The sequence below is a fragment of the Lolium perenne genome, chromosome 3 (assembly GCF_019359855.2).
Source record: "Lolium perenne isolate Kyuss_39 chromosome 3, Kyuss_2.0, whole genome shotgun sequence".
Lineage (NCBI taxonomy): Eukaryota > Viridiplantae > Streptophyta > Magnoliopsida > Poales > Poaceae > Lolium > Lolium perenne.
The window spans coordinates 88,220,879-88,238,934 of NC_067246.2; the positions used below are offsets into that span (position 1 = coordinate 88,220,879).

At 45.9% G+C, this 18,056-nt stretch overlaps 2 protein-coding genes across 4 annotated transcripts; one reads left to right on the forward strand and one right to left on the reverse strand.

Moving 5' to 3' along the window:
• The first annotated feature begins 3,496 nt into the window (after nt 1-3,496).
• Nucleotides 3,497-8,779, forward strand: LOC127321312 (phospho-N-acetylmuramoyl-pentapeptide-transferase homolog). Of its 3 annotated transcripts, XM_051350338.2 has the most exons (8): nt 3,497-3,826; nt 4,388-4,465; nt 4,560-4,783; nt 5,069-5,519; nt 5,606-5,670; nt 6,155-6,348; nt 7,192-7,400; nt 8,170-8,779. In XM_051350338.2, exons 1-8 carry the CDS (start codon nt 3,671-3,673, stop codon nt 8,350-8,352), a joined length of 1,560 nt encoding a protein of 519 aa, XP_051206298.1. In that variant the 5' UTR covers nt 3,497-3,670; the 3' UTR covers nt 8,353-8,779. The 3 variants fall into 3 exon arrangements, with proteins under 3 accessions (XP_051206298.1, XP_051206300.1, XP_051206308.1); XM_051350340.1 differs by lacking the exons at nt 3,497-3,826; nt 4,388-4,465 and having other exon boundaries at nt 4,643-4,783; nt 5,209-5,519; XM_051350348.2 differs by lacking the exons at nt 3,497-3,826; nt 4,388-4,465 and having other exon boundaries at nt 4,645-4,783; nt 5,212-5,519.
• Nucleotides 8,780-14,579: 5,800 nt separating this feature from the next.
• On the reverse strand, nt 14,580-14,933 carry LOC127336691 (uncharacterized). Its single transcript, XM_051363533.1, has one exon. It carries the CDS (start codon nt 14,931-14,933, stop codon nt 14,580-14,582), a length of 354 nt encoding a protein of 117 aa, XP_051219493.1.
• Between the last annotated feature and the right edge of the window lie 3,123 nt (nt 14,934-18,056).

The following is an 18,056-nucleotide window of genomic DNA, read 5'->3' on the forward strand; positions in this document are numbered from 1 at the left end:
ACAGAGTCCGGGAAGGTTTCTAACTCATCCCGCAATATTACAAGTGTTCTCTCCTAATACAACTCTAGATTTTCTTAACTAGCAACTTGGGCTTCCGATTCTTCTTATCCTTCGGGTCGTGGGCCTTCAGTAAACCCCGGGTACCAGCTTCAGCAGACCCATTGGGGATGCCTATGTCACCGAGGTCCACAGTTCACTAGTGGTGTCTCTCCAATAAGAAATAGCATGTCTGGTGAACAAATTACAGTTGGGCAATTGACAAATAGAGAGGGCATAACAATGCACATACATATCATGAGGACTAATATGAGATTTACTTAGGGAATTACGACAAAGTACATAGACTGCTATCCAGCATGCATCTATGCCTAAAAAGTCCACCTTCGGGTTAGCATCCGCACCCCTTCCAGTATTAAGTTGCAAACAACAGACAATTGCATTAAGTATGGTGCGTAATGTAATCAACACAAATATCCTTAAACAAAGCATTGATGTTTTATCTCTAGTGGCAACATCACATCCACAACCTTAGAACTTTCTGTCACTGTCCCAGATTCAATGTAGGCATGAACCCACTATCGAGCATAAATACTCCCTCTTGGAGTCACAAGTATCAACTTGGCCAGAGCCTCTACTAGCAACGGAGAGCATGCAAGATCATAAACAACACATATATGATAGATCAATAATCAACTTGACATAGTATTCCATATTCATCGGATCCCAACAAACACAACATGTAGCATTACAAATAGATGATCTTGATCATGATAGGCAGCTCACAAGATCTAACATGATAGCACAATGAGGAGAAGACAACCATCTAGCTACTGCTATGGACCCATAGTCCAAGGATGAACTACTCACACATCAGTCCGGAGGCGATCATGGTGATGTAGAGTCCTCCGGAAGATGATTCCCCTCTCCGGCAGGGTGTCGTAGGCGATCTCCTGAATCCCCCGAGATGGGATTGGCGGCGGCGTCTCTGGAACTTTTCTCGTATCGTGGCTCTCGGTAATAGGGTTTTCGCGACGGAGAGTATAAGTAGGCGGAAGGGCAGAGTCGGAGGGCTGACGAGGGGCCCACACCATAGGCCGGCGTGGGCCCCATCTAGGCCGCGCCGCCCTATGGTTTGGCCACCTCGTGGCCCCACTTCGTATCCTCTTCGGTCTTCTGGAAGCTCCGTGGAAAAATAAGACCCTGGGTGTTGATTTCGTCCAATTCCGAGAATATTTCCTGTGTAGGATTTCTGAAACCAAAAACAGCACAAAACAGGAACTGACGCTTCGGCATCTTGTTAATAGGTTAGTGCCGGAAAATGCGTATAAATGATGGAAAGTGTGTATAAAACATGTGAGTATTGTCATAAAACTAGCATGGAACATAAGAAATTATAGATACGTTTGAGACGTATCAAGCCTCAAAGATACTATTAGTGTCATCCATGAATCACCTAAGGTTCTGAATAGAGATGGAAATAGGAGAATAACTGTGTGATGCAATTCAGAGACAGTCTTTCCACACGAAAAAACTGATGTGGCACGGGGAGTAGTTCAGGTGCCTCATTTCCAAGTGGTTGCCACGTATAGGCGGCCAACGTAAGTAGGGATGATTTGGACCAAAATGATCACTTGAGTCAAGTTTAAAAATTTGCTTGGTCCATTCGCAACTATTAATAGGTTTATTCGCATTAAATATAGTAAATTTGCTAAATATTAAGAATTTTAATATGATAATAAAGTTTATGAATACGTTTTACGTATATTAACATTTCCAAGTTTTTTCGAAAATACACCTCTTCACGATCACATAGAAGAGTGTCAAAGAAGGCAAAGTTGCTACCAACAAGAGGTGGCAACTGATCAAGCTCCAGAGAAGTGAGCCTAGCTCAATTGATTAAGGAAGTGGATGTACAACCCAGCCATCTAGAGAAATCCTCCAAGACACGAATTTGGGTTTTTATTATTTAAAAACAAAATCACTGTAGGGATTTCTCCTACCGTATTCCTTTCAAAAAAAACTGATCAAGCCTTAAAGATACTATTAGCGTCATCCAGGAATCACCTAAGGTTCTGAATAGAGATGGAAATAGGAGAATAACTGTGTGATGCAATTCAGAGACAGAAAGGGTTCTTTCCACACGAAAAAAACTGATGTGGCACGGGGAGTAGTTCAGGTGCCTCATTTCCAAGTGGTTGCCACGTATAGGCGGCCAACGTAAGTGGGGATGATTTGGACCAAAATGATCACTTGAGTCTAGTTTACAAATTTGCTTGGTCCATTCGCAACTATTAATAGGTTTATTCGAATTAAATATAATAAAATTTCTAAATATTAAGAATTTTAATATGATAATAAAGTTTATGAATACGTTTTACGTATATTAACATTTCCAAGTTTTTTTGAAAATACACTTCTTCACGATCACATAGAAGAGTGTCAAAGAAGACAAAGTTGCTGCCAACAAGAGGTGGCAACTGCTCACCATAAGCCTACTCTACTAACTATCACGGTGTTACAACGGGTTCCGGAAAAACAAAAGAGGAACTATGGAAGAGTTTCATGAGCCGCCACTTATCGAACTCCTCCTTGATATTCTCCTTGACTGCCCCGTTGAAGACTACGTCATTTCGATGCCTCCAAATGCACCAAGACACCAGAATGATTCCCATCTATAGGTCCCGCTGGTGTGCCGCTGGTCCACCAATCCACAATGTCCGAGTCGATCGCAAGTAGCCAGTCCACCTTGTCCCAACAGTGAAGAGTCCAGGACTAGACCTCACGGGCAACCACCCAGCCAAGGAGCAAGTGATGCAACGTCTCTGGCTCCTGGTCGCAAAGAGGGCACACCGGAGGGACATGAACGCCTCTACGCTGCAACCTGTCTACCGTCCAACATCAGTTTCGCGAAACCAGCTGCAAGAAGAACTTGCAGATATTGGGCACCCTCGAGCCATGCAAAAGGTCCTGCGGAAAAGCACCCGCCATCCATTTGCATCACGGGTTGCCCTCACCGTGATTAAGGGCGAGGAACAATAGCCGAAGAGCAGCGGGAATCGCTCGCAGAGCAAGGGTGATCCCGTCAACCAATCGAGCCAGAAGTAGGTGCAATTCCCATCCCCTACTTTGTGCTTGGCTCCCAGCTTAAAATACCACTTGATCCTTTGAATCGTGTTCCAGAACTTCGACGTGAGGGCACGTGAAGAAGCAATTAAATTTTAGTATACAAATGGTGTAATGAAAAAAATAGTGTTTCAAATTTTATAAGAGATCATCTCTTAGCAAAAAAAAAAAAAAGATGTATTTCTCTTTCTCCATTATTTTTTATCCAACTAAGCAAAAAAAAAAAAAATCTGACATGGCAAGTGCATTGTACATGCACAGGTTAGTAGAAGAGAGAAACAAAACCTTTCCTTTTCCGCTAAGCTTAGTACTCCGTAGAAGTGGAAAACAAAGACATATGTTTCCACTAAGCTCTGTTCCGACATTTCCAACGTGTCCAGCTCCACCGCGCAGAAAGCGACCACCGAAAAGCCGCCGGAATTGGGCGCCCAAACAAGAGCGATCTAGCAAACACCTCGCGCCGCCTCCGGTCGCGGTCTGAAAATACTCCTCCATCTCCGTTCTCCGGCCATCTCCTGCTCACCTCGCCGCCGACGAGCCATATGCCATGTCTTCCGCGCCCTCCTCCTCCTATTCTTCCTACTATTCCTCTTGCCCAGCACCGCACCAACCGCGCCGACGCTTCCGGCGATCTCTCCGGCCGCCGCCTGCCCCGCGGCTACGCCTTTCCTCGTCGTCCTCCCGCCCACCCTCCGCTCCGCAGGTCAGCTCCTTTTTTTTTTTGACTGGTCAGGTCAGCTCCTAGATCCCTCGCGGCGTCCGTTTGTTCTACAGTTAATATTTCGCCTCGTTATTGTCGCCTCTCTGTTATTCATCGATCATCGAAGCGCGGTACCCGTTGTGTCGCCAAGTAATTATCCCTCGCAATGTGTTAGCCAATCCAAGTGTTCACGAGGTTGCCTGTGCCATTAGAATCGGTGCCATTTTTTCAGATTTTGATTCGAATATAGTCAGAGCAGTTGGTTGAGTATACAGGATCAGGGATTTTTGGGCGGTAGTGGTACGAGTAGGCGTGTGTTTCAGTTCAGAAAAATGCCGGTGACTCTGGTTCACTTGCATACCATTAGCGAGTGCACGTGTTGGCGAGGTTGCTCGTCTTAGATTCGGTGCCATTTATTCAGATTTTTGTTCGAAACAGTCAGGCTGTTGGGCGGTAGTGGTATGAATAGGTGTGTGCTTCGGTTCAGGCTAATGCAGGTGATTATGGCATAACGCCAGATGGAAGTGCGCTGGAACTGATCTCACAGCCATTGCCCTTCTGCAGGACTCCCGATTCGGAATCACCGCATCAAGACCTGCACGCAGGCGTGGTTCCATTCAGATTGCCACATCATTTGATGATGTATGTACTGCGACATTTGTTTTCTTCAGAGAACTGTGCTGCACCGGTACACCGTGATTCAGATTATTTTACTAGCTGAATTGATTTGGTGTAGGATTTCGGGGATTTCTCGCTGGTCCATGACGACGGGGATGATGATGTGTTTGGTCTTGATTTGTATTCAAGTGAGAGTGACTGGAGCGATGATGATGTTGTGTTAGCTCTTGGGGATGTCGAGTTGCCAATGATGACCGACAGGCGATTCAAGGGGGCAGAGGGTGCGATAACTGTTGCTGCACATAGGCTCGCCACCATTGACAAAGGGCATAGGAAGAGCAGGTACGACATCTAGCTTTTCAGATCAAGTGGAATACAAACAAGTGTAGCTAACTAAAGTAGCTGCCTGTATGGACATAAATCCTATACCACCATAGGAATATGACTAGGCGCCAGCATTACTTTGCAACAAATTGTTAGAAAGATTAACGTAGTGCTCGAAAGATTTTGTAGTCCTTGTTTTTCGTGCTCAATGTAACACAAATGCTATCGATCAAATAAGAACATATAGGCTTTTAGAACTGTGCTGGCTAGTTTCTGACTAAAGTTTCTTACATCAATTCCCAGAACTCAACAAGGGCTGATGAATAATCTTGGACTGATTGCTTTCCTAGCAATGTTACTTTTGTTTGTCGACTGGTGTTCATGGAGGATTGTTAGGCTACCTCTGGACTCGTTTTATTTGACACGCCCTTTTTTAATATCAGCAGTTCTGTCAACAGTAGCTGGATTTATTTTTGCACCAATTGCTGATAGCATGAAGATCCATCATTTCCGGAGGAGAGGGAAGCCTATTTCTCCATCCTATGGAAAGCCAACCCCAGCAATGGGAGGGCTCTTCTTCATCCCTATTGGTATTTTAGTTGCAAGAAGACATGTTGGTTCCAACTCAAGTGGAGTAAATGGAGCAGCTATAATAACCCTCATATTTGCAATAGTTGGGTTACTTGATGATATCTCAAACCTTGTCATGGATCATGATCATAAAATACCTCAATGGCTAAGAGTTTTGGTTCAGGTAAGTGGTTCTTTCTCAAATCAGAATATACGATTCCATTTGCATTTTATGTTAAATGCAACTTAGAAGCAAATCTTACTTTGCAGATTGCTGCTGGAATTTACTTCTTTATCTGGTTGGGTTCTGCAAATATTTCAACACCATATAACATGTAAGCAACTGATATGTGCCTTGAAGTCAGGTGCAGATACATTTAGTTCTTGATCAGTTATGCTATCTTGTGTATTGTGGCCGGCTTTCGAGTTGGTCTCTGTAACATAAAAATCAAAATCTTTCTTAATTGCCTAAAGGATTCACACAGAGTACAGCTCGTACAACATTGTTTCTGTGGACTGCGGCCTTCTGTGATGTCACCTTATATTACTGCCAATTTAGACAACTAATACTGTTTATTTAACTCAGTCTGTAGCTAGTAAATGTTTACATGCTAATTTTAGAGCTAATGGGTGCTTTGCTAGTTAATACTTTGAAATTGTCTAACTCCTAGCTTATATCTTGGTATACCTCTGACCAGGCATATTGCAAGGAACAGATATATGAGACCATCCCAGTTTTGTACTGTTCATGCTAACTAATACTCCACTCTAGTGCTTTTGGATGTTCTCAACATTACTGACTCCACATTGTTCATGAAGGAAATTCCTTGTACCTCTACCTCCTCCATTTGGTCTTGCATTCATGGGAAAACTTTATCTAGTTCTGGCTACAATATGTTCTCTTTCCATGGGTACTGGAGTAACATTGGTTGATGGCCTTGATGGTTTGGCTGGTGGCGTTGCTGCTTTAGCACTGGCTGGATTGTCTGTTGCTGCTCTCCCAGTTTGCTCAGGTACTTCGTTACTTCAGCTTGTTAACGTATTTCCGAAGTTAGTAATCCTACCATACATAATTCCTTATAACACATTTCGTTTTTATACTAGCTTCTGCTCATGTTATCAAACAAACCTCTTAAACTCAAGGCGCATTGATTTGACCAAAACATAGTAGGAGAGGCTCCCACCTTCTCCGTTCCAAAATAATCGAAGTTCTAGGTCTGCCCTAGGTTAACCTTTTCTAAGTTTGACAGAGTTTATAGAAAAATGTGCCAGTATCTACGATGTCGGATCTATACGTTACGGAAATATATTTTATGATGAATCTAATGAAACTAAATTGGTGTTTTAGGTATCTATATATTTTTCCTATAAACTTTGTCAAACTTAAAGTAATTTGATTTAGGATATTCCTAGAACTTCAATTATTTCGTAACAGAGGAAGTGCTGTTTATTATATTAATTGGGTAAAATACGAATCATAAAGTGAACTCATGACACGTGTCAGTACCCATTTATTTCCGTCTGGACCTTTTGAAGGATCTGTGCTCCATTTTGCTGAAAATGGTTCAGTGCAATCTCCTTGCAGTGTATAATATGGAAAACAAAAGGGGAAAGTAAGTTTCAAGTAAATATTATGTGTAGTCATTAGAAATGATAGATGGCGTATCAGAAGTTCAGAACTGAACCTGTCCATAATATGAGGCAAAGGGATCACCTAAGTTTATACTACCCCTGTTGACTTTGTCTAATTCATCTTGTACTTAAATGTAAGAAAAAACACTACTGGTTGCAAGTTTAATACTTAGCTTTGATTCTAATAAGGTTTTGGCTAAAGCAACTATTCACAATTGTTGCAGAACTGAGTGTTTTTGGAGCATCAATGTCTGGCGCTTGCACTGGCTTTCTTTTTCATAACAGGTATAGGGCCTCAATAGTTATGGGCCGAGTTGGTTCTTTTGCGCTTGGAGGAGCACTTGCTACAATTGCAGCATGTAGTGGAATGTTCATTCCTATGTTAATTGCATGTAGTGTCTTCTTTCTCGAGTTGCTCTTGGTAATATTGCAGGTATAGTACTGTTTATATTCTTATTTTATCTCAATAGTTATTATATGTGCTTATTGTTGACACCTTTTGGTTGATGTTATACACCATTTGCATCTGCAGTGAACTTCATAAGTTATGATATTTATTTGCTAAGTGGATTATGGTTAAACGAGTTGATTACTGATCACCCTTTCTCTGTCGAATGTGCATGGATATTCTTTAGACCTTTTATCCTGAACCTGTATCTGGCCATAATTGATATTTGCTCTGATCCTGCACCAGTAAACCCTTTAGTTTGTGTTATCCTATGTGTCTTTCTGGCCTGAATTTCTGAATCCTATGTGCTAGACCACTGAGTGGAAGTGAAATGAGAAGTACTGAACAAGGGCCTTTTGTGAAGACCTTTTGATATTTTGGCAATTTGCATGCTTAACTCTTTCTCACTAAACAATCAGTTCGTGAACAATGAAACATTACATGGAAAAAAATTAGGTGGACTTAGTTTTACTTCCGTGGTCCATAATTCCATATTGATACTCCCAGTTTATTCTTCTTTCCTAAAAAAAAGTTCCTGCTATGAATTATTTGTACAATGCATTTTCTATAACTTTCACCTTTAAGTCTTGTAAAGAACACATAATAGTGCAGTGAGAACTATATTTCGGGTCTACTCAGAATCAAGTATGATGGCCTTTATCATTTATTTGATTCTGTATCTTTTGCAAGTGATCATTTATTTGATTCTAGCATTTCAGCTGGCAGGATCTTAATTTACCATTTTCCGTCTCAGGTTCCTTTAAATATGACCCGGAAGCACATCCATGGGACAAACAGATATTTCCTTAGAGTTCTTCCCTCACATTACTATCTTAGATTGTGGGGCATAAAGGAGCCTTATATCGTGACGGGTGCATACATAATGTCATGCTTCTTAACGGTGTTGGCAGGATACCTTGGTCTCGTCTCGGCGTAGATAGAAAGCTTAGGTCATCATTCTTTCGTTACTTATATTTCGTTGTGCTGTGCCTCTAGAATGGTACACACTTCAGCGTTGCCGAGCCTAAGGTTCACTGATATATAGAGTTAATGGAATTTTGCCGTGCAGAGTTTTTTTTTTTAATGTTCTGTGTGAGTTTGTAGGACACATCAAAAGAAACCTTGCAGTATAATATGGTCATAACATGGGATGTTGTATCCTTTGACCTGCACAAAACTGCAGCGTACCTGTACATTGAACAATTGTTGCTATACAATGTACTACGGACTTATGGAGTACAAAAGAGTTTCCACAACAGTTTTAAGAAAAAAAAATACGGATCGAGGATGTTGTGATGAAAAGAGGCTTGCAGTGTGCACTTTTTCGTTTGAGTTTGGAAATATCAATGGATTGTTGACTTGTACGGATGTACCATAATTCAATGATAAATCAAAATAAGATGTGCGTGGGTAAGAACTATGTATCACTGGAGATTTGAGTATGAAGCTTCGGTGAGCTGTAACCTGGCGCTTGTAAGATCATCTCCAATAGTTGATTTGAACAGTTACTATCAACACAACATACTAAGTAGCATGGATTTTTTGTGTGCGACATCAGTAATCGTTAACTTGCTCCGTGGGCTCGAGTGTAGTGAATAATCGAAATTTAGACGATTGACTGATTTAATTGATCAGCTATTAATTGATGTAACCTACACAAATTAGCACTCAAAATAGGACTATATAAGAAAGAAAGAAGTAGTATATAGTATATAGATGTCTATATGCTTGTTCTACTTCTCTAGGGCTCATAATCCAATTAAAACATGTACGCTTCTCATGGTTGTTCTACTTCTCTAGGGCTCAAAATCTAATTAAAACATGTACGCTTTTCCTTCCTGATGTAATTTTTGAGGTCAGGAGTGACTAAGGAGCCACCAGCCGCTAACATGTTTCTTCCTTTCGCTTCTCCTCTTTTGCCCTATGAAGTTTCTCTTCTCCAACCACCTAACCAGGGCCCCTCTAGCACCTCAACCACCTACCTTATTTGAAGGCGTCCTGGAGCTCTTCGGTAAGCTCCTCAAGGAAGTCGAGATCATGTATCCAATGTCTGGCCGGCAACGGCGGCGAGAATCGAGCTGGAGCTTCGCAAACCTACTTGATTTGGATGGGGTAGCGGCTGGACGGACGATCTGTGTTGAAAATTTTGCAACTTTATTGACCAAAGTGGACTAAATAATCAAAAACATTCCTAGTAATCGGTTGTACATGCAATTAATCAGGCAAATGGATTAAGAGCATCTCCAGTCGCGTCCCCCAAAGGGATTTGGGGCACGCCGGACAAAAAAAGCGTTCCAGCCGCGTCCCCCAAAGCCCATTTTTGTCCGGCGCGGCCCCATACGGTGTCCGGCGCCCCGAGCCCGTCCCCGTCCCACAGGGGACGCTCCGGGGACGCCGGACACAACGAAATGAGAGGCGAGGAGGCGCGGGGCCGACGCGTCAGCGGCACAGGGAAAATTCGTCTCACACTCCCGCCAAATCCCGCCGCTCCCGCCAAATCGCGCCTATACCGCCGCGCACAGGCCTCCCAAAACACATCCCACCGCCGATTCATTTCTCCTATCCCGCCGATTTCTTTCTCCCTCCCGCCGTCCACCCGCCGCCGCTACCCTCTCCCCATTCCATGGCGCCGCCGACAGCCCCCAAAAAGATGGCGAAGAAAGCGGCCAAGAAGCCGCCGGGCAATGCGACGATAGGGGCGAAAGCGCCGTTCGCGAAGCCGCGGAAGGCGCCGGCTGCGAAGAAGAAGCCTGAAGGAATGACCGACGATGAAAGTCAGCAAGATTGCCTGCGCCGGAAGCTATCGACGGCGGAGCGGAAAGGACGGAGGGCGGTGGAGCTGGAGAAGAAGGCTCAGGCGGCGCGCCGGACCAAAGACGTAATGGCCGGGTGTATCGCCGCCACCAACGCGAGCCCATGGAGTACGTCCATGCCGGTGTACGTTCCCGGAGTGATCTCTCCGTCGCAAGCCGCCTTCTACAACGACGGCCCCTCCGCCACTCCCGGGTGCGTGACGCCTAACTTGTCGCCGCACTACCAGGATGCGCTGCCGCACGGCGGCTTCAACCCCAACAACCTCTACTCCCCGGCGTACGAGCAGCGCGAGCCAGGCCCCGGTCCGGATGGCGACCCTTTCACCGGCCGCAGGGGTCCGTTCGAATACGACGGCGCCGGTGCTGAGGAGGACGACGGGGTTGAGGAGGACGACGAGGAAGAGGAGGGGGTGGAGGACGACGAGGAGGACGACGATGAGGACGAAGAGGGCGGCGACGAAGAGGACGACGAGGGTGCCGGTGACGATGATCTCGTGGAGGTAGACGCGGACGGCGTGAGGACGAAGAAGAAGAAGAAGAAGAAGGCGTCGGGCACACGAGGCCCGAAGTGGACGCCTCTGGAAGATCTTTGCCTGTGCGAGTCGTGGGCGACGGTGAGCCATGACTCCATCATCGGCGCCAACCAAAAAGGCGGGAAGTATTGGGCGAGGATCAAGACCGAGTTCGATGAGCGCAAGCTCATCAACAGCGAGTACCAGAAAGTGACAATGAAGAGGAGCCAGAAGGCAATGTCGACGCGATGGGCCATCATCCAGGCGTCGGTGAACTCCTTCCATGGGTACCATCAGGACTTAGAGACCAGAGGCGACAGCGGCGCCGACGTCGCCCAACTGGTACGACTCTTTCTTCCATAATCCGTAGCGCCTACATTGTGTTCGATGAAATGACTGCTTCCTTTGGTTAGTTTGATAGGGCCATGGAATTGTACTCGAGGCACTCGGAAGGTCACAAGCCGTTCGCGCTGATGCATTGCTATGGCAAGCTCAAAGTGAATGAGAAATGGCGGCTGACGCGCCTGTCGCTGTCCAAGGGGAAGGACGCCATTGATCTGGACGCGCCGCTGGCAACTTCGACAGGGCGTCCTACTGGCAACATGGCTGCCAAGGCCGCCTTGGCCGACGCTGCGTCGTCTGAGAAGACGCAGGCGTCGATCACGAAATGCCTCGCCGACGTCTCCTCGACCTTTATCTCCCGCGACAAGAAGGCCGACCAAAGGTGGGCCGAGCTGCTCAAGAGGCAAGAGGAGAAGCTGGAGCTCAAGAAACGCAGGGACGACATGTCCCCGCCGAGAACGTCGACGAGGGAATGTCTCCCGGACGCGAGCGGCGCACAACTTCTTCAAAGGCCAGATCCTCGACGAGATCGAAGCCAAAATGGCGGCGGCGGACGCGGCGGCCCCGGCAGCGGCATCGGCATCGGCGGCAGCGGCAGCGCAAAGAAGAGCAAAGCCGACGCGTCTTCATCGCTACACCTGCGTCGGCCTCCGCGTCGGCGACGGAGCAGACGCACCATGCACAGGAACAGGCAGATCGCGACGAGGTCGTCGTGCTCGACGGGCCTGCGTCGACTCAGGACACGACGCCGTCGACCAACCCCTTCTTCTAATTTGCATGCACCACCGGTCTGTACTATGATCGCGCGCCCAGTACTTTGATCGATCGCCGCTACTCTGATCGCGACGAATCGGCGGGAACGATCTCTTTTGAATGCATCTATTTGAATTTCTGATTGGGGCCGGCGTTTGGGGGACGCGGCTGGGGAGCGACGTCCCCCAAACGCGGCACGAACAAAACACGTCCCCCAAACGCTCGATCCGGCGCCCTTTGGGGGACGGTTTGGGGGACGCGACTGGAGATGCTCTAACACAAGGAATTAGAGGTCTTCGACATGGTCATGTTCCTAGTAGTGATTAATTGGCCTATTAATTGTTGATTCGGCCTAGTTTTTGAACAATGGCGACTAGTTTTAACGGGCCTCGACACATCACAAATAAGTTCCAAAGGAGGAGCATTGTTAACTCATGGACGCCACGTCGGAGGGGCCGGGGCCCCCATGATGAAAGGTGTTGTTGGTAGCTGGTCTAAAGAACTTTTTGTAATACATAGTTATTACTTTTAAGCTTCCTTGTACTGCTTGTTGAGAATTATAAATAAATCAGTGGATTATTCATAAAAACAATCTAATAGTAGTTTACCCGTTCCAAAAATATAGTACCCCTCCATCCTAAATTAATCAACTCAGTTTTATCCAGACAAAAATGAGTCGATTAATTTGGATTAGATGGAATATGTTTTCAAAACAACTACATTTCAGAAACGGAGGTGATATCTTATTATTATGGACTCTTATTCGAACTTATCGTCGGAGACTTTGTAAAAACACAAGTTATATATGCATGCAAGGTGTCACTCTGTTCCATAATGTAAAGCCGTTTGAGCAAACTAGAAGCCAAAACAGTTTTGCATTATGGAATCGGACTGTCAGAGGTGTTTTGTGTCTTTTCTTATTGCTATTCAGGGTCAGTTTGCATTTACTTCTGGACGAGGGGGACGCCGATAATCATCACCAACGTGACATCGAGGCTATTTTCCAACAGCTATACAACTTGTCTTAAGATCGCATATCACGTATACTGTGCTACGTATATCTGGACCAACCGGTGTGGGTGGTCCGGATAAATAGTATTGGTTGTTTTAAGATCGCATATCACGTATACTGTGCTACGTGGAAGTGGGAAGAGCAGACGCATGTGAACTTGACAAGTCACATATACTCACATTACGGAAGCTGGCTGCTCATCTCAAAGGAAAAATAATAAGGGGAAGATGGCAGCTGGGCAAGCTAATTTTTGTGTAAAAATCAGTAAAATAAAACGTTTAACTAGGTAGCGCGTCTACCTCCACATTTTCGGTCTACGACCCGGATGAATGGAACATGGGTACACGCGAACCCGTTTACGAAAAGTTCAAAAAAAATGCTATTTAAAAGTTTCAAAAAAATATGAAGTAAAATTTTGCATGTACATATTATGTTGATACTTACTCGTGTGAGTTTTCACGAAAAAATAGTATTGTGTGTGTCCTACATAAAAATGATAAAATGTCCAAACGAGAATAGTGTACAGGAATTTGTACTATTCACAGGAATAGGAATTTGCATTTTGTCATTTTTGTGTAGGTCACACACAATGGTATTTTTCCGTGAAAACACAGACGAGTAAGTTTAATTGACATTTTTGGAAATTTTTGAATAGCATTTTTTTGAACTTTTCGTAAATGGATGCGCGCGCACCCAGGTTCCATTCGGTCTACCTCCACAAATATTAAGCACTGCATCCCCTGCGCGCGGGACCCTCCTTCCTGTACTTGCTAGTACTTCCACAGTTCCACTGAAGCCGACGCACCAACACGAAATCCTTATCAGGATCGCATTGTTCACGGGAGACCGCGACACGACATGCAACCCGCCAACGAGATCGCGAGCTTGTCGTGTGTGCGTGTGTGTGTGCGGTGCTTCTCCTTCCACCCCTTCTTGTCCTACTGCTCTTGTGGCACGCATCGTACGTAGGACACGCACGTTTATGCACTGGGTTCCAACTTCCAACGGATGGTACCGTGATCTGGACAATCCGGCCCTACTCGCATACAGTGAGGTCTCTCTAGTTTTTTTTAGAGCAACCGGCAGGAGCACTGCCTTTTCATTAAGCAAGGGGGAAAAATCGACCAAAGTGTACATGAGAGAGCATATTTAGATTAAGGTGGGAATATGCCCCAGAAAACAATGCAAAGAAAAAAGAAAAAAAGAAAAAGAAGAAGAGGGAAAAAGGTCAGTCAGGTTCGGCCGGTATGGCCGGCTCGAAGCCGTTGATGGCACGATCCCTCTGGAGGACGTCTTCCTTTGCGATATCGCCAACCTCAAGATAGGCAAGGCGGCGCCTAGTGAAAATGCGTCTGTTTCGTTCCTTCCAAGCATTCCAAAGAACATATAGGAACCGGCCGCTGATGCGTTTTTGTTCCTTTGTAGCCTTTCCAGAGATCAAGTCATCCCACCACTCAGTGATGGATTGGTGGACGTGGCGATTATCAGGGCTGTCATCGTTGTCTCAGGTCTTCATCAGGTTCCAAATGGCTATAGTGAAGGGGCAATCTTTGCATAGGTGGTTGGCCGTCTCGGGCGCATGTAGACATAGAGGACATAGAGGTTCATGTGGCTAGCCCCTAATGTCGAGCATATCAGCACTTAGCAGCTTTCCGTGCAGGGCAAGCCATCCAAAAAGCTTGCACTTCGGTTCGGCGTGAGCAGCCCATATCTTTCTTGCGAGAAATCTAGCCTAACCACCGAAGAACTGTGCCTTGTAAGCATAGCTGGCACTGTAAGTCGAGTCGGTAGTGAGAGTCCATAAAATGGAGTCTGGTTGCTCAGGGGCCAGGTTGACGGCTTGGATGATGTCCCAAAGCTCCAAATATTGCGCCAGCTGCGTGGGTGTGTTTATCATGTTGACGGAGCGGATCCAGTTGTTGTCGCTCAACTCTTTGGCAACAGTGCGGTTTTTCCTGGAGGCGATCTTGAAAAGGTCAGGCGCCCAAGTCGAAAGGGGGCCCCGTCCACACCAGTTGTCGTGCCAGAAGGAGGTAAGCTTTCCGTTGCCAATAGTGATCTTGGTGGAGGCCCTGAAAAGCGCCATGTCAGTCTCGTCACAGGGAAGCTTTGATCCCGCCCACGTACGCTCAGGGTCAGTCCATTGGAGCCAAGGCTAGCGGAGCCTTAAAGCTCTTCCAGATCTTTCAATATCCGGCATTCCCAAGCCCCCCAGAGTCTTCGGCCTGCACACCGTTTTCCAATTCACGAGGGCTTTCCCTTGAGCCGCATGTTCTCCCTCGTCCCCCGCCCAGACGAAGGTCCTGGCAATCTTGTTGATCCCGTCTCTAGCCCTTTTAGGCAGCGGTATGACCGTAGTGTGGTATATACCGGTAGCCATGAGGACCGTCTTAGCAAGGATGACTCTTCCTGGCCGCACTAAGTTCTTGCCCATCCATCCCGGCAACTTTTCCGCAATCTTGTCGATCAGAGGCTGCAGGTCGACCTTTCGGAGGCGTCGAAAGTGGAGAGGTAGGCCAAGGTATTTACTGCCTGAAGAACCATAACCAGCTAGCAGTGTTCTCGCTCTCAACAAATGCAAATGCGAGAGGCACAATTCGATTGTTGCCATCCACTCCAATGGCTTTCAGAATCTGTCCCAGTCAGAAAAGTACCATCTACACACATCACCGGACGACAGTGCATGAAAGCCTCGATGCATATGCTGAATGCGAAAAACACCCTATGTAGAACCCTGACATTAGGTAACTCTGGTATCAGAAAGTCTTGTATGTCCACATGGGTGCCCGGATTTCGGTTCTTCAATGTCTGCAGGAGACGGACGACACCATCATAAGCATCATAGAAGGTCCCGAATTTGTTCTCCAGTGCCGTCTGTTTAGCCCTCCATGCCTTGCCATATGAAATTTCATACTTATATTGAAGGTGAACTCTTTTCTGGATGGCTTTAACCCCCATCGATGTATTCTCTACAATCTCCTTGTAGAACAGGCGAGCAAGCAGAGTGGATGTAAGGTTTCGGTGATCCTTCGGCATACTCTTAATGACACAGGTGTGGGGCACGAAGTCGCTCACAACCCATGTTGTGTCATACTTCGGACAGTACCCATGCACCCTTGCTGGACATCTAGCATTGCTGCACACCACTGTCAAGAATTTCTGACTTGAAACGGTGGTTCTGAATACTCTTTGCGTGTTCATTGCCCACTAAGTGATTGCTTCCTGCAGATGTCTCTTATCAGCATATCTAGCACCAATTGAGATGGTGTTCATGTTGTACTCCCAGGCAAAATCGTGCCGGTCATCCACTATCATTGCCTCCGACAAATCATGGTTCCAAGAAGAGGGGATCGGATCCTCCTCCTTGTTGTCATCTGAATTATCGGATCCACCGGATTCATCTGAGTCAAGCTCATAGTCGACTACATCCTCGTCTTCCTCGTCCATCATGTTCTGCATCTGGTCTTCTTCTTCATCCTCGCTTTGAAGCTCGACACTACCGTCATGACCACCAGCTGCATGGCTACTCTGCCCGGATTGGAAACTACTGCCTCCAGCATCTGAACTTTGACTGCTCTGGCCTGGATGGAACTCACCCTCGCCTTCCTGGGAATTCACCTCCTTCGCCTCGGGAAGCATTAAGGCGATGGGGTGAGTTCCCCTGCGCTCGCACGCTTCTAACCAGTGCACCCACTGAGAGGTCCGCTGAATCGGCTTCAACCGCCAGAAAATCTGGGTACTTGAGCTGCTCCACAAAGCATGCACACCAACACTGTATGCTTCGGGATTAAGCCTGAAATTCACGGTCAACCACTCCTTCAACTAACAAACTCGCCATGTTTTTGGGTTTGACAGATGCAACTCCTCATACTGAAACTCACTCAGATCAGCTCCCATCGGAGTTGTTCGGACCGTGCCGTGACCGAAATAAACAACGAATTTTACTCTATCTGACATATTTGCTCACCTATACAAATTACAGACTCGTCAAAAAATCTAGCACTTACACTCTGAAATAAATAAAAATCTAGCACTTATAGTCCTAAATAAATACTTTCTACCCGGTACATATTTCATTAACTAATCTGCGAAGCTAACGAACGCAACATACATGATTACACAATCTAATATCAGGAATTAGGGTTTACCCTTGAAGCGTGCCAAACACCTCCGTCAGCAGCTCAGCTCCTCCACCCCGCAAAGAAAGCGACCACCACGCAAAGAACAAGCAAGCAAAGAATAAAGACCACCAAAGACCACCACCACCACCAGCACCTCCACCAAAACGCCTCAAAAACTAACCCATCTATAGATCAGGTGATTCTACAACATTTGGTGGTCAAACTACAACAAATGACTGGACAAATCGCTCAAAAATGAGAGAAAACGCTGCTGGGCTGAGAGCAAAAGTGAGAGACAACTGATGAACTGAGAGCTGGAGGAGGAAGAAGAGACTCGGCCCGGCGCGTCGACCAGCCGCGCGGCGCGGGCAATTTTAATGCGCCCAATTTTGGGCTCCTCTTTCCCGAATCGGGGTCACGGGCGCGAACTTTCGTGCCTCGGGATGGCTCTCCCCGACACGGCCTGCTCCTGGCCAGGAGACAGCCCGACCGTGGCCGCGCGTGGCCGACAACGCCGTTTCGGGCTCGCCAAACCCGAAATTGGTTGTGTCCGCCAGATTCCCTCCGCTTCAGGTTCCTCAAACCAGAAATTGCAAATTCAGGTTCGTCCTCCCCGACGGTGTATTATTTCTGAAAATTTCTAAAAACGAATATTATTCCTGAAATTAATAATAAAAAGTGTATTATTAAAAAAATCGCACTTTCGTCCTTCACGTTAGAGGTTCCTGTTGTCGTGTTGTCACTCCGATGCATCCTGTAGATCGATCTTGGTTCCGGCTGCTTGTAATGGTGCAAATAGGCGAGAAAATATCTAGTGATACCAACCCTTAAATGATACCATGATATCATTTGTTAAAATTTTAAATTTCAAAATTTTAAAAATGTTGAAAAAGTTATGTGTGTATTCACATGTGTGTTTATAATCCCTATAATTTTCAGAACCAAAATCAAAACACAGAGTGCAAAACAAAAAAGACAAATTGACATGTGAATAGTGTCATTCATGGTTTTGTCTTTTTTGACATTATTCATGTTGTATTTGTCATTTTTGTTTCCCTGTTTGTGTTTCGAATTTGCTTCTGAAAATT